Source organism: Euprymna scolopes, chromosome 14 (assembly GCF_053919585.1).
Source record: "Euprymna scolopes isolate OS-2025 chromosome 14, ASM5391958v1, whole genome shotgun sequence".
In the NCBI taxonomy this organism is placed as follows: domain Eukaryota; kingdom Metazoa; phylum Mollusca; class Cephalopoda; order Sepiida; family Sepiolidae; genus Euprymna; species Euprymna scolopes.
Window position 1 is genome coordinate 120,917,015 of NC_136495.1, and position 14,438 is coordinate 120,931,452.

The window sequence follows — 14,438 nt, forward strand, 5'->3', positions numbered from 1 at the left end:
AATAATATTACTGTGGTGTTTCATTGGCGCTTGACATGCATAGAAAGGAAATATATTTTACTTTTGTTTTTATTCATAACTTTAGAAATTATAGAAATTTAAAAATACGAATAGAGAAAGTAACGGATTGGAAGCGGATGAAGGCACAAGAGTTTCCATCGATTCCAAAGAAACGCCAGGTGTACCTAACGTGTGTGTGTGTGTGTGTGTGTGTGTGTGCATGGGGAGGGGGGTTAACACTATGAATTTATCGAAATTTATTTAATTTAATCGTATTTTAGTTATACCCTCATTCACTAAAATCAATGTTGATTATATCCTATTTCTATAAACTAGTGATGGGGCAATTCCAAAATTGTTCCCCAATTCCGATATAATTACCGATTTCGATTAAAAAAAAAAAAAAAAAAAAAAAAAGAAAAAAAAAATCACTAAATATTTAATTAAAGATTTTTTTTTTTTTTTTACATTTTCGAATTATCATAAAAATCTGCACACCTGTGCACTCTCTTCCATTTGCCTGCTTTCCGATTGGCTATAATATGGTCGTCTTCAAGTCCAATGTAAACAAGTTCTTGATGAGCTGTTCCCCTTAAGTAATCAAATTTACCAAATTTACACTACTAACAATTACTAAGTCATTGTCCCATTGACCACTGTACACTTATTAACCCTTATCCTCGAGTGGCCTCTGGGCCTTGATAATGTGGTGACTCCTTTGTAAAAAAAAAAAAAAAAAAATCTATGCAATATGTGTCTACATTTTTGCAAATTTAAAAATACTCTTGTCAGGTGTAGTGACCTATAGATTTTAGTTTTACTCGTAGTTAAAAATCGATAGTTAGCATTTTATCGTTAATACCAGTAATGAAAAATTAAGTTTTAAACAAAAGCAACAACAACAACTAAAAGAATCGTTTTGGGTATCAGAAAAAAAAAAAAAAAAAAAGGCACGAATTTTTCCAATTCCGATACCCAAAAAACTCCAAATTTTCAGATTCTAATTAATTGTCCAAACACTAACATAAACACACTAACAGACATACTTGGTGTTCAGATTCTTAAGATCTCTTGGCTGAAATATCTGAGTTAGCGGGTGAATGTTTTGGCATCTTGTAGAATGCCCCATCCTCAGCTTGAACAAATCGACAAGAAAATTTAAAAAAAAAGTATTGCACATGGAGATGAATAAGTGCTCTATGTTAGAACTGTATTTTTTGCACAATCCACAGTGAAAGTCAGAAACACCATTCTTAACACGTCGAGGAGTCATTCTCAACAATCAGTCCTTAAGCAGTGGCCTTTCTTCTGTGGAGCCGAGATATGGTTCTGGGTAATCCTAGAAGGCATATACTCCTAGGCTTTGCCTCCCCTGTTTTTAGGGTGGAGTTAGTTTATTGCTAACTACCTGAAGCACTCCAAACCGGGAATGCTAACAAGGCTACCCAGGCATTTTGCGGGTTCAATGTGCTACCTCTAATGTGCTGGTCCACCAAATCCCAATGTGCTACCTCTAATGTGCTGGTCCACCAAATCCCACTGTCTGACCTTGTGTCATATCATCTTGCAGTAGGAGGTAGGTAAATGATATGTCTGCAGAATCAAATTGACACTTACCGGCATGAGAACTCCATGATAGATTGTTTACTCATGAAATAGCAGCCAATGAGTATCCAGAGAATAGACTTGCCCATCTGAACATAATAGACTATTCCAGCCTTCTTATGAACCCAATTTCTAGGCTTCCTTTTTCAGTTTAATAAGTTGAGCTGAATTGGTCATATAGCTGAGCAACGATTACTAACAGTTAATTTCCTGCTTCACAGTGTTAAACATTATTTAGTGCTGACATGCTTTCGTATTCATATAAGACGAACATACTTATGCACTTATGTTACCGCGTTATTTTAAAAAAATAGTATTTTCATGTTAAATCAAAGTTTTACGATATCTTTTTTTTATTAATTTGTTAGCTTAAAGTACAGAATAACTACAAAACACCCTCCTCCTCATGTTAAGAATGGCTTTCTAAATAACATTATTATTTCAACACGGTAACATAGGTGCATAAGTACCCATACTTCTTATATCCTAGAAAAATCACAGTCTCAGTATGGGTAAAATTAATTCACTAAAAAGCTTTATCATTTTTATGTTCCCTTATTAAGATTAAAATCAAGATATAATAATAATAATAATAATAATAAACCTTATGTCTAGAATCATTATTCTAAATTTGATCAAAGTTCATTACAATACATGATTTCGATTCTATGAAAAGAAAAAAAAAATGTCTAAAATTTAAAGCTTAAGCTGAAGGAGTCATAAGAAATTGTGGTATATCATTTGCAGGAGTGAAAAACTCTTCAAAAAGTAAATTTAAATTTCTGATGATGTTGCAGGAAAGAATTAAGTCTCCTCACATCTTCTGTTGCTCGAACAAGAATAGATTTAATCTTCGGAGCTGCTTTTTGTAAACAAACAAGTGAAGCATGCATGGTGCCCCGCGAGTGCACAGTGAACGAGGCATAAAAAAGTCCCAAAAGTCCTCAGGGGATGTCAAATTCTTGTGAAAATGAATGAAGCGGTGCAGTTTTAGGCCTTAACATATGTAAATTTGAGTTCTGCACCATGCAAAAAAAAAAAGAAATGATTAAGTTCATCATTTGCCCCACCCCCATTTACTCCCAAATGTCCTCAAGGTCTTAACATATTTAAATTTGTGTTCAGCACTATGCAAAACTGCTAAATAGACATACACAGAAAATTTTGGACAAATATGGTAAAATAGTCCCAAAAACGGAGTGTTTTTATTAGCTCTAAAAGAGCCCCTGGGGCACACTCAAGAATTATCGCGAAGTATAGACAAACAAAATTATATAGAAATCAGTTAGTTACAACTTTTCAGAAAGTTTTATAAAAATCCAAGACATTCATTTTTTTTTTTAATAAGCACAAAAGTGTCAATGTTAGCCATTTTAATCTGAAAGGCACCCCAAGGGGAGCAACCGGAGTTTTCCCGGAAAATCCGTTCTGTTACTTTTGTACTCATATCATGTTTAATGTTTGTGCAAAATTTTTTAAAAAATTCCAAGGCGTAGTTATTGAGAAAAGTGCGGACGGACGAACAGACAAAGGTGAATTTACAGATCCACCCTGCTTTTGTCAGGCATTTTCCTTTCTTTATACATAACCCTGGTACGGCCCAAATTGTCACCATCCTGGTTTCCAATAGTTTAACACCTTCAAGGAGTAGGATATATTTTTGTAGATAGAGATTTGTTATTTTAACGGTATACTTCAGAATGGGCCATACCCGGGTTATGTATAAAGAAAGGAAAATGCCTGTCGTTTTGTTATCTTTAAAACTAATCAACTTCATTCGATCAATAAGAGAGTAATGCCTCCCCCCCCACTTCTAGATTCTTAATACAGTAGGCACTTACGTTTGTTAAAAGGGTTTAAAATTGATTCAGATCAATTATAACATCACACTTCAAGTGATAATATAGAGAGAACATGAATGCCTACCAAACACCACTCTGGAGGAGTTTGTCAAGACAAAATAAGTGTTCGAAGTTCAAATTAAGATTGCTCGGTGTGACTAACCTACAGTCGCTTATAAAAAGAATAGCGCACCTTCTCCAGGTGATGTCGCTTGTAGTAATCGGCCTAGTGGTCTGAGCGGTAGGAGAGTACACATACATAGGCTATGAACGTGACCTTTGACCTTAACCTTGAAAAATGGTGTCCACCATCCCTAAGCAGGAAACTATCACCATCCCAGGTTTGGTCATGTGAGCTGTAGAAAATTTTTACACACAGACGCACACACACACTACTACCTTATATATATATATATATATATATAGTCTTTGAAGTTTTTAACCTTTAAAACTATACAAAAAATTACTTTTTATCGTTCGTTAAAAAACCATCTAGTCAGTAAGTCATTTAATCACCTGCAATCACTGCATCAACTCTCTCGAATTTACTATAATACCAATTTTTTTATTTTTCAAGGGATCATCAGTTGTTTACCATGAAACACTGTTTCGGGGATTTAAAAACAAAACAGTATATTACATCATGGCTCCCCAGCAGTGTTGATCAAACACCACCACCCTTAATCTTAGGAAGAAGACGTTACAAACATTTGATCCAATTTCCTATTCTTAATTGCAATTACTAACCTTTTCATAGTATAAAAATGAATATATATATATATATATATATATATATATATATATATATATATATATATATATATATATATATATAAAGCATGAAGTTATATACTCGGCCAGACTATGGGAATTCTTGTCTTGGAATCTTATAAGACAAAGAGACCACTAAAACGATACACTATAACGTAGTTAACTGGATCGTAGCTTAGCTGACTAGTGTGGATGTCATGTTCATTTGCTTAATAAAAGAAGAAAAAAAAAAGGCCTAAAACGGTGACGTCATTTTTGTATTTGACAATCATGCGTGAGTAACGCAAACTCTATGCAAATTAGTTTATGCAAGAAGGAAAATGAAACAATAGATTATGATATCTAAACATCCGATGTTTTTAGTTTTGGATTCTCAATATACACAAAAAAAAAAAATAATAATAAATAAATGAACCATTGACACTTCTAACCAGTAATAGTTGTTTAAAACTAACTAAAAAAAAAAAAAAAAAAAAAATGAATGAGTTGCTGTTTATGGTTGTAGTAGAGGAAGGGGAATTACAAGTGTTGGACAAAAGTGTAGTATAGCTTACAGCTAATAAAGCAAAATATAAAGCAAACACCTTTTTCTTAAACAAAATAGACTTCGTGGCTTAATGGGGGATGCCCTTTTCTCTGCCCTGCAGCCTCTCTCCCACAGAAGAGACGTTGCAAGCCTTTCTTTGTTTTATCGTTATTTCCATGGCAGGTGCTTGTCTGAACTCCAATCTCTGGTACCCACTTGCCAATCTTTTACGAAAAACACACATCTAGCTGAATCCACTGTCAGAAACTTTCCCCACTCTTTATCTATGCCTAAATCAAAACGTAGATTCCATGAACAAAGCTTCTTTCTTAGAACTGCACGCCTGTGGAACTCTGTTAGGTCTGCCTGCTTCCCACCTGACTACAACCTGGATGTCTTCAAGTCCAACGTAAACAAGTTCCTGATGAACCGCCCCCTTGGGTAGACACTTTATTAAATCTCCACACTAAGGTACTGTACTTACAATAACCCTTATCCCTGAGTGGCTTCCAGGCCTCGATAAGTGGGGACCACCTTGTAAAAAAAAAAAAAAAAAAAAAAAAGAACAAAAAAAAAAACAATAGAAAATTTAATTTTTGATTGACGTATTTGACTCAGTGAAAGTAACAAAAGAAATTTTTAAATAAAGAAAACACGTTTCTTTATTTAAAACTGTAGTATTGGAATTGTTTACCTTGGCAACATTAGATTAATCACTAATTACCATTTACGCTAATCGGATGATCTCATTGGCTTGTGTTGTATGTGTGTGTGAAAAAAGTGATTGGAGGCATATGAATATGAAGTGCTCGTGTATCATTATTAGGTCTATGACAACAGCATATTCTTTTCATTGTTTTGACTCTCAGGTGTGTATCTGTTGACATCTTATCTGTTTTTATATAGAGTGATGGTGTTCTCGATTGTTTAACTGTGTCGGATATATACTTGAGAGTCAAAAGAATGAGAAGAATATTCTGTTGTTATAGCCCTAATCATCATACAGATTAAGGATTATATCCTACAGAAATTATAGTCATATAACTGTATGCATAGTCTTCTAAAGGGAGGAGTGAACCACATAGTTTAGATTGCAGTATCTGAGGTATATTTAAAAGACATCAACCAAACGGTTTAAGAATATATTTTGTAAATCATATAAAAATGCATCTAATTTTAATCATGCAACTTTTTTGTTGTTAAAAACAAAAGCAAGGCTTTATTCTGAGTAACACAAATTTAAGCACAATAAAAAGACAAAGTAAATTACAAAGTGAGATTTAACCTCGAGTCTCTTGTACATGCCGGCTAAGTGATAGTGGATATCCTGAATAGATTTTTTGAAACTCGTGTCATCTTGTGACATGGAAATATTTATAAGCACCTGTAGGTATTTTACTCACTTCCCAATAAAGACAAGAAGAAATGATACAAGGTCAGTTTAATGTGGGTGGGAATCCCTGTCCCTATAACATGCCTACGGCAGTTAAACATTAAGTATCTTATTTCCTCCATAACACATTTTACAGGCCGACAAACATAGCTGCTTGTGTTAACAAGGATGACATCAAGTGTATTCAGTTTGAGAGAAGGACGGCTGGGGAGGGGGATTGTGCAGTAATTTCGCTTTTGGAACCTGGATACAACAAAATGGTCCATCATCCAATTATATTGTGTCTGCATTTACACAAGTCAATTGAATGAGATATTCAAGGTGTTGCAGTTTGAATTTTCACAAGAGACAGACAGACAAACAAACAGACAGAGAAACAGACAGACAGAGATAATGATTGGAAGATTTATGGAAAGACACTTCATTTAAATCATACTAGCAAGGAGACCTGACGTTGAATGATGAATAACGACCGTTTCATACTCCCATATTTTTATTGTTATTGAAATCGATAAAATTGTCCATTTTTCAATCAAATCGATTTATTGCCTGCTCTAGTTGGGGACCCATCGTGGTGCACCGAGAGGAAGCTTCACATGTCCCCTTGTTGTGACTTAGTCCACATTACATTGTGGTCTACATTGCACTGTAGAGAATCTACTGTTGATTTTATAAAATTATTTCTTATATACAGTGATGATCATATTTATTGGCACGGTAAAATAAAAGTTAAATTTTGTCTAATAAATTCTAAAAAAGGGATTAAATTAAAGAAAATAACAAAGTATATTATGTATTTTTAACTGGCCTTTCCGATGCAGCAATCGGATTTTAGAAAAAATAAATAACAAAGGAACAACAAACATAATTGCAAAAAACCCTTGTTCAAAATTATTGGCACGATTTATTTAATAATCAATTGTATAGCCTTTGGCCTTGATTACCTTCCTCAGTCGCTTTTCATAGTTTACAACCAAGTTGTTGCACTCTTCAGTAGTAATTTTAGCCCACTCTTCCTGACAATAATCCTCCAATTGAATAAGATTCTTAGGCTTCCTTTGCATTACCCTCAATTTTAATGTTCTCCATAAATTTTCAATTGGATTAAGGTCTGGGCTTTGTGATGGCCACTCCAAAACATTAATATGATTGTCCTCAAGCCATTTCTTAGTCAGTTTAGCCGAATGCTTTGGGTCATTATCTTGCATGAACCACCAACGACGACCAAGTGAGAGCTCTTTAGCAGAGTCTTTCAGGTTTTCATCCAATATTTTAACATAATCTTCCTTTTTTATGCTACCTGTGACCTTAACAAGTCGCCCTGGTCCAGAGGCAGCAAAGGATCCCCAAAACATCAAACTGCCTCCACCGTGCTTCACTATGGGTATGGTGTTCTTAGGCAGGAAAGCTTCGTCAGATTTTCTGTAAATATAAGACACTTTATTATGGCCAAATAACTCTATTTTCGTTTCGTCAGTCCATAGAACACGTTTCCAGAATGCAACATCTTTATCAATATGACGTTTTGCAAAGGCTAGCCTTGCTTTCAGGTGCATAGGCTTCAATAAGGGAGTCTTTCTCGGACGACATGCTTTTAAACCAGCTCTCTTCAAAACTCTACCAACTGTATGTCGAGATACATTCACTCCAGAGGTGCTCTGTTCATCAACAATCTCCCCAACAGAGATCCTTGGGTTTTGTTTTACTTGTTGAACAATTTTCCGTTCATCTCTTGGGGAAAGAATCCTTTTTCTCCCTCTACCCGCTAAACTCATAACGTGGCCTTGCGATTTGAACTTGTTTATTATGGCTCTAACAGTGGATTTGGGAAGGTTTAGCTTCTTTGAAATCTTATCATAGCCCTCCCCATTGGTATGGCATGCTACAACAAGCTTCCTGACGTCTTCGCTGTGTTCCTTAGTTTTAACCATGGCGATTGAAAATTATAATTTAGTCACTTATAATAGTTTAAATAAATCGCTATCTAAAAATTATCTGAAAAAAATTATTCACTGAATTAGCGTTAAACAAGCATAATATGGCTATAAAAAAGTTCAGAAAGCACGTAAACCGGAAATTGATTGATATTATACTGATACTAAAAGAAAAACAAAGCCGTGCCAATAATTTTGAACAAGGGTTTTTTGCAATTATGTTTGTTGTTCCTTTGTTATTTATTTTTTCTAAAATCCGATTGCTGCATCGGAAAGGCCAGTTAAAAATACATAATATACTTTGTTATTTTCTTTAATTTAATCCCTTTTTTAGAATTTATTAGACAAAATTTAACTTTTATTTTACCGTGCCAATAAATATGATCATCACTGTATATATATAATGGCTCGAAGTTAAGTTTAAAACGCAAAAGTCAAGTATCATGCTTCAGCTGTGCTCTAAACAGAAACATTCGTTTCTAATGCGCTCCTGTCATATCAAAGAATCTACTATTGATTTTATATGCCTGGCGTTATTGCTTGTGCAGTGATAATGACTTGAACTCAAGTTTAAAATACAAAAGTCAAGTATCGTGGTGCAGTAGTGCTTTAAACGGAAACATTCATTTTAAATGTGTCCCTGTCATATCAAAGAACCTACTGTTAATTTTATATGTCGGGCCTTTCAGCTTGTGTGGTAATAAAACCTCTCAAATGCACTTGTAATGTTAGGCTGTGTAAAGTTAAGTTTGGTCAAAATCGCCTGTTCTTTCTTTTAGTAGATTATTTTGATTATCGATACTTATCAAAGATATTCTGATACAAAACCTATGTAAGAACACTACCAGGCACATAAAGTACCTTCGTGTGAAATTTCATAAAAATCGGCCAAACCGTTTTCGAGTCCATAGGGAATAAACTCACACACACAAAGTTCTTTTTAAATAAAGCTTCTTTCTTAGAACTGCACACTTTTGGAACTCTCTTCCGTTTGCCTTCAAATCCAATGAAAACAAGTTCTGGATGAACCGTCCCCTTAAGTAATCCAATTTACCAAATTTCCACTACCAACAATTACTACGATATTATCCCATTGGCTACTGTACACTCACTAATCCTTACCCTCGAGTGGCCTTTGGCCCTTGATAAGTGATGACTCCTATGTAAAATAAATGTATGTATACATATATATTAGTGATGGAACGATTCCAATATTTTTCCCCTAATTTCGATACAATTCCCGATTCCGATTCTTTATAAATCTCTAAATACCTAACTATATAGATATATTTTTTCTGATTACTGTAAAAACACACGTGTTAAATGTGCAAATATTTTCCTAAACGTAAAATATACTTGTTGAGATGATCTATCGATTTTAGTTTCATTGGTGGTTTATGTAGAATAATCAAAAGAACTGTAGTAGTCAATAACACACAACAATAATAATAATAATAATAATAATAGCAGCAACACTTACCAAGGGTCCAGCTTATGCACAAGACTGACACCAGATTGAGCTGACTGAGGGCTTGTATTTATGTACAAGCATATCCAATCAGGTGATTCAGCCAATCATAATCCAAAGAATAGACTGGCACATGTGTGCACAATGGAATCTCCCATTGTGCCATAAATAGTTCTCCTCTTTCATGAGAGGTAACTTTAGTCTTTGCCAAGTTATCCACAACTTGAACGCTGACCGAAAGTCCACTACACAATCCAATATGGCGCTATGAACAGGATTCGAGACAGAAGACTGGGAAGACTATTTCCTCAAAGTAGGCATTGCTGCTGATTCCGCCAAGAGCTACGCTGCAACTTTTGTGAAGGAAAAACTGAGGAAAGAAAACCTTCAAGTAATGGATCGAGCCACGCTAAGAGAATTGGGAACCACAACAATGGGAGAAGCTCTGTCTATCCTTCGACAAGCCAAGGAGCCCGCTACCCAGACCACCTATGCTAAGGCACCAGCTGCCAGGCCTCCCCAACTTCATCTCGAAATGACCCCTCAACAATTCAGAAAATTTCGGATTGATTGGGAAGTATTCACCAGAATAACGGACATGCCAACTTCTCAGGCTAATATCCAGTTATACAGTTGCGCTGATGAATCCGTCCAAAACGCAATCATAAATACGTACCCTAAGTTCTTCACCACCAACCCAGACAAGCTGCTAAAGATGACAGAAGCATTGGTAACTCAAAAATCAAATCCTATGGTCCATCGGATGACATTTGCATCTATATCACAGCATGAAGATGAACCCAACAATACCTTGTTCGTCTTAGATCCACGGCCATAGACTGTACCCAACTGCAATCAAGACCTGTCCGACATTTACATCAAGGACCAATTTATCAAAGGGATATCGAATGATACGCTTCAGACCGATTTGCTGGCAAAAGCCGGGTTGCTAAGAACTCTCAACCAAAATATTTGTCATGCTGAGGCATTTGAGTCTGCACTACGGGACCAAACCGCAATGACCGATACCTCAGACATAGCTACAGTCCAGATGTCAATATATCGCAGACAAAAAAACAGTGCTGTACAGACTAGCAAGGGCAATATTCGCACTAGCTCTACTGCTACTCACAACGATAACATTGCTGATAAAGAACCTCGTCAAACCTGCATAGGTTGCGGTAGTCACCAACACGGTACTCCAAGGACAAGTGCCCGCCATTTAACATGTCCGGCATGGAATCAAATGTGCAACACTTGTGGGAAACTTAACCATTTCTCAGCAGTGTGCCGGACAAAGAAATATCGCCTGGCAGTGATAAAAAGTTTTGAAGACCAAGAAGCTCCCATGAATACACTCATGGCCCATATCACATTCGATCAAATGAGAGGCACCATTATGACTACAGAAGGTGATCTGTTAACTGAAATAAATGCATCAGTAATCCCATTCTCACCAAAACCAGATCCCAGACAAGCTGTCAATATCCCTAGGAGTCGTAGTACAACGCTAAAGGTTTTTCCCGACAGTGGTGCCGCCATTTGTCTTGGGGGACCAAAGCATTTAATCAAAATGGGCCTCGCAGAGATTAGTCTTGTCCAATCAAGAAAGATCATACGAACAGTTGGAGGTTTCACACTCATGTGTCAGGGTTGGCTACCAGTTGAGTTTGTGGTCAGAGGGAAAACAACTAAACAAGCCCTCTACATATGCAAGGGCATACAACGGCTTTATTTCAGCAGAGCAGCCTGCATCGATGTGGGAATATTGCACAAACATTTTCCAAACCCTTTAGCAGACGAACATGAAGAGGTAGACACCGAGTCTAAAAAGTGTGTAGATCAATTGCCAAATCGCCCCAAAAACCTCCCTTTTCTGCAACAGAAGATAACATAGGCAAACTTAACTGCATCCCTTCACAGCCAATCCTCTACAAGTCTCATCCTGAATGGGTGTCAGCGGCACAACACAGCGAGGAAATGCTCCACCACCGCAATGCAAAAATAGTAGAAAGATACAATAAATATAACCACAACCTTCCACCGTTACAAGCTGGTTACACCATAGCTATCCAAAATCCAGTCAATCGCAGATGGAACACAACGGGCAAAATCATTAGTTCCCTACCAGATCGACAATACCGAATCAGGGTTAACGGATCCGGAAGGATCACACTTAGGAACCGCCGTTTCCTCAGAAAATGCGAACTCAAGCCTGCACCAACCCCAATACCAAGTGCAACACTAGGACCAACAATTCCCTCAAGCGATACTACATTCTTGCATCTCCCACTGTCTCCCTGTAATAGCACATACACAGCAACCAAACCCCAACAACAAACCACACATATATCCCCATGCTTTCGATCATCAAGGATTCCCCGAGCTCTTTCTAGGTTACTACCACACAACAAACTAGGCCTAAAAGAGAGATATACCTCTCATACAACCCAGCCTACTCGTGGGGGGGGGGAGGGGAGATGTAGAATAATCAAAAGAACTGCAGTAGTTAATAACACACAACAACAACAACAATAATAATAATAATAATAATAACAGCAACACTTACCAAGGGTCCAGCTTATGCACAAGACTGACACCAGATTGAGCTGGACTGAGGGCTTGTATTTATGTACAAGCATATCCAATCAGGTGATTCAGCCAATCATAATCCAAAGAATAGACTGGCCCATGTGTGCACAATGGAATCTCCCATTGTGCCATAAATAGTTCTCCTCTTTCATGAGAGGTAACTTTAGTCTTTGCCAAGTTATCCACAACTTGAACGCTGACCGAAAGTCCACTACACAATCCAATAGTTTAAAAATCAATTTATTATTTAATCATTATTACAAGCAAAGGAAGATCTAGCTTTAAACAAAATCAAATAAAAAAGACAATTAAAAGAATCGTTTTGTGCATTGGCAGATCGGTACAAATTTTTCCGATTCTGATACCCTGAAATATTCCGATTTTTCCGGTTCCCGATTTCGATTAATCGTCCCAACACTATATATATATATATATACACACACACACACACGAGTAGAGATGATGTTTCGATAAAATTCTATGATACTTTCTTCCGATAAAAGGCTAGAAAGGTTTTGGCCATTATGTCTTAGATGAACATTTTGAGAAATAAATAAGGTTGGAGATGGGAAAAACAAAAGTGGAGGATACCATTACGTAGAATTGTAAGAGACAGAGTAAGCAAGTGTGAGGGAATATGGTTTCAGTCTAGAAAGATTTCTCCATCACTAACCAAGCACATAAAAGATGGAGTGCAGTTCTAGAACAAATACTACACTTTGCTCTTAGGACAATAGTCTCTTATTGGTGTAAGCAGGTACTTCAGCTAGTATGTTTAACTCGTACTTCAAAACAATAACTTAGATGTGACGATTCCAATATTTTTCCTTATTCCAATACAATTACTGATTCTATCCTAAATTTCCGATTCCGGTATAATTACCGATTCTTTTAAAACGTCTAAATGTTTAGCTATAAAGTTGTTTTTTTGTGTGTTTTTTTTATTAATTACCGTAAAACCCATGCTATATGTGCATATATTTTCACAACCGCAAAAAAATAAATAAATAAATAAAAAAATTTTTTTAAATACATTTATGCCAGAATCTAGAGATTTTATTTTTACTGGTAGTTTAAAATCAATAAAGTCATCATTTTATCATTAGTATCAGCAATGGAAAATTGAGTTTAAAAAAAAAAAAAAAAAAAAAACTCGTATAAAAGAATAGTTTTTGGCATCGAAAATTAGCCCCAAATTTTTCCGATTCCGACACCTCAAAAAGTTCTGATTTTTCCGATTTTTCAACACTACAATAACTACAACAAGTGGTTTTATGCAAAGCCACCGTGAAGTTATTTTTGTACTTTATCCCGCTATATCATAACAACCAGGATTTCAGAACACAGTGATCCATTGTCGTTTTTTTCTTTTAGAAAAAAAAAAAAAAAAAACTAAAAATATTGTGACACGTGAAAAGGTCTACTTCCTAACAAACCTTATTTTCTTTTGATAAAGATGTTATGAGTTTTTGAAAAGGTTAATAAAGGTCAACTCAATCTGTAAAAATACAAGTAAAAACAACGAGTTGATAATCTCTAAAAATAACCAAACCTTTTGATTGTGTTTTATTTTTATTTTTTTTGTACGCGTGTGTAATAACAAAAGCTCTGAATAGCACAGACAAAACTTGAAAACGAATTAATGAAAAAGAAGAGGAAAAATACACTTTAGAAACTAATTTAATGCTAAATGTTAAGTGATATTAAACGAATTTTTTTTTTTCTATTGTTAAGATTTTGCAGAGAAAATGGCGTTGGATTGGGCACATTCCCACAAAACCAGTACTCAGTAGCACCTGCCAAGGTATAATATGGAACATACAGGGGAGAACAGCTATTTGATGTCTTCCTTGTTTAACGTGTTTCTTTCACATCAAACATGGGTTTCAAGTTGGCTATGTCATCACTAGGAAGTGTATGCACTGTGGCCAACTAAAAATGCCTAAGCAACCCCATTGGCATTTCCTAATAGGGTGATTAGCAATAAACTAACACCCTATTAAACAGAGGCCATCCTAGAACCTCACAGAAACATCTCTGGATACCTTTCAAGTTGGCATTCGCTAATACTTAGGAAGCCAAACATTTTGGTAAATAGAGCAAAAGCGATGTGAGGTGTGTTCAAAAACTATCCAGACGGATGGTCTTCCTACACGAGACAATCGAACAATTCATAAAAAGATTGTGCACTTAATCAATCCACTTCCTATTTGTCGTCCTCTCGCTGCAGAAAGATGTGACACAGGATCAAAAGTTAGCGATTGAAAAGCCAGCACGCAGGAAGCGTATGCACTATGGCAGACTAAAA

General features: G+C 35.9%; 2 protein-coding genes across 8 annotated transcripts in view; one reads left to right on the forward strand and one right to left on the reverse strand.

Annotated features, from left to right (window-relative positions):
• Nucleotides 1-10,504, forward strand: part of LOC145293260 (uncharacterized) — a 171,519-nt gene extending 161,015 nt beyond the window's left edge. Inside the window, exon 2 of the mRNA XM_080139855.1 lies at nt 9,474-10,504. Within this exon, the coding sequence (XP_079995981.1) occupies nt 9,933-10,376 (444 nt within the window). The 5' untranslated portion in view covers nt 9,474-9,932 and the 3' untranslated portion in view covers nt 10,377-10,504. The remainder of the gene's footprint in view (nt 1-9,473) is intronic.
• Nucleotides 1-14,438, reverse strand: part of LOC145293258 (uncharacterized) — a 554,756-nt gene that overhangs the window by 501,054 nt on the left and 39,264 nt on the right. The window lies entirely within an intron of this gene.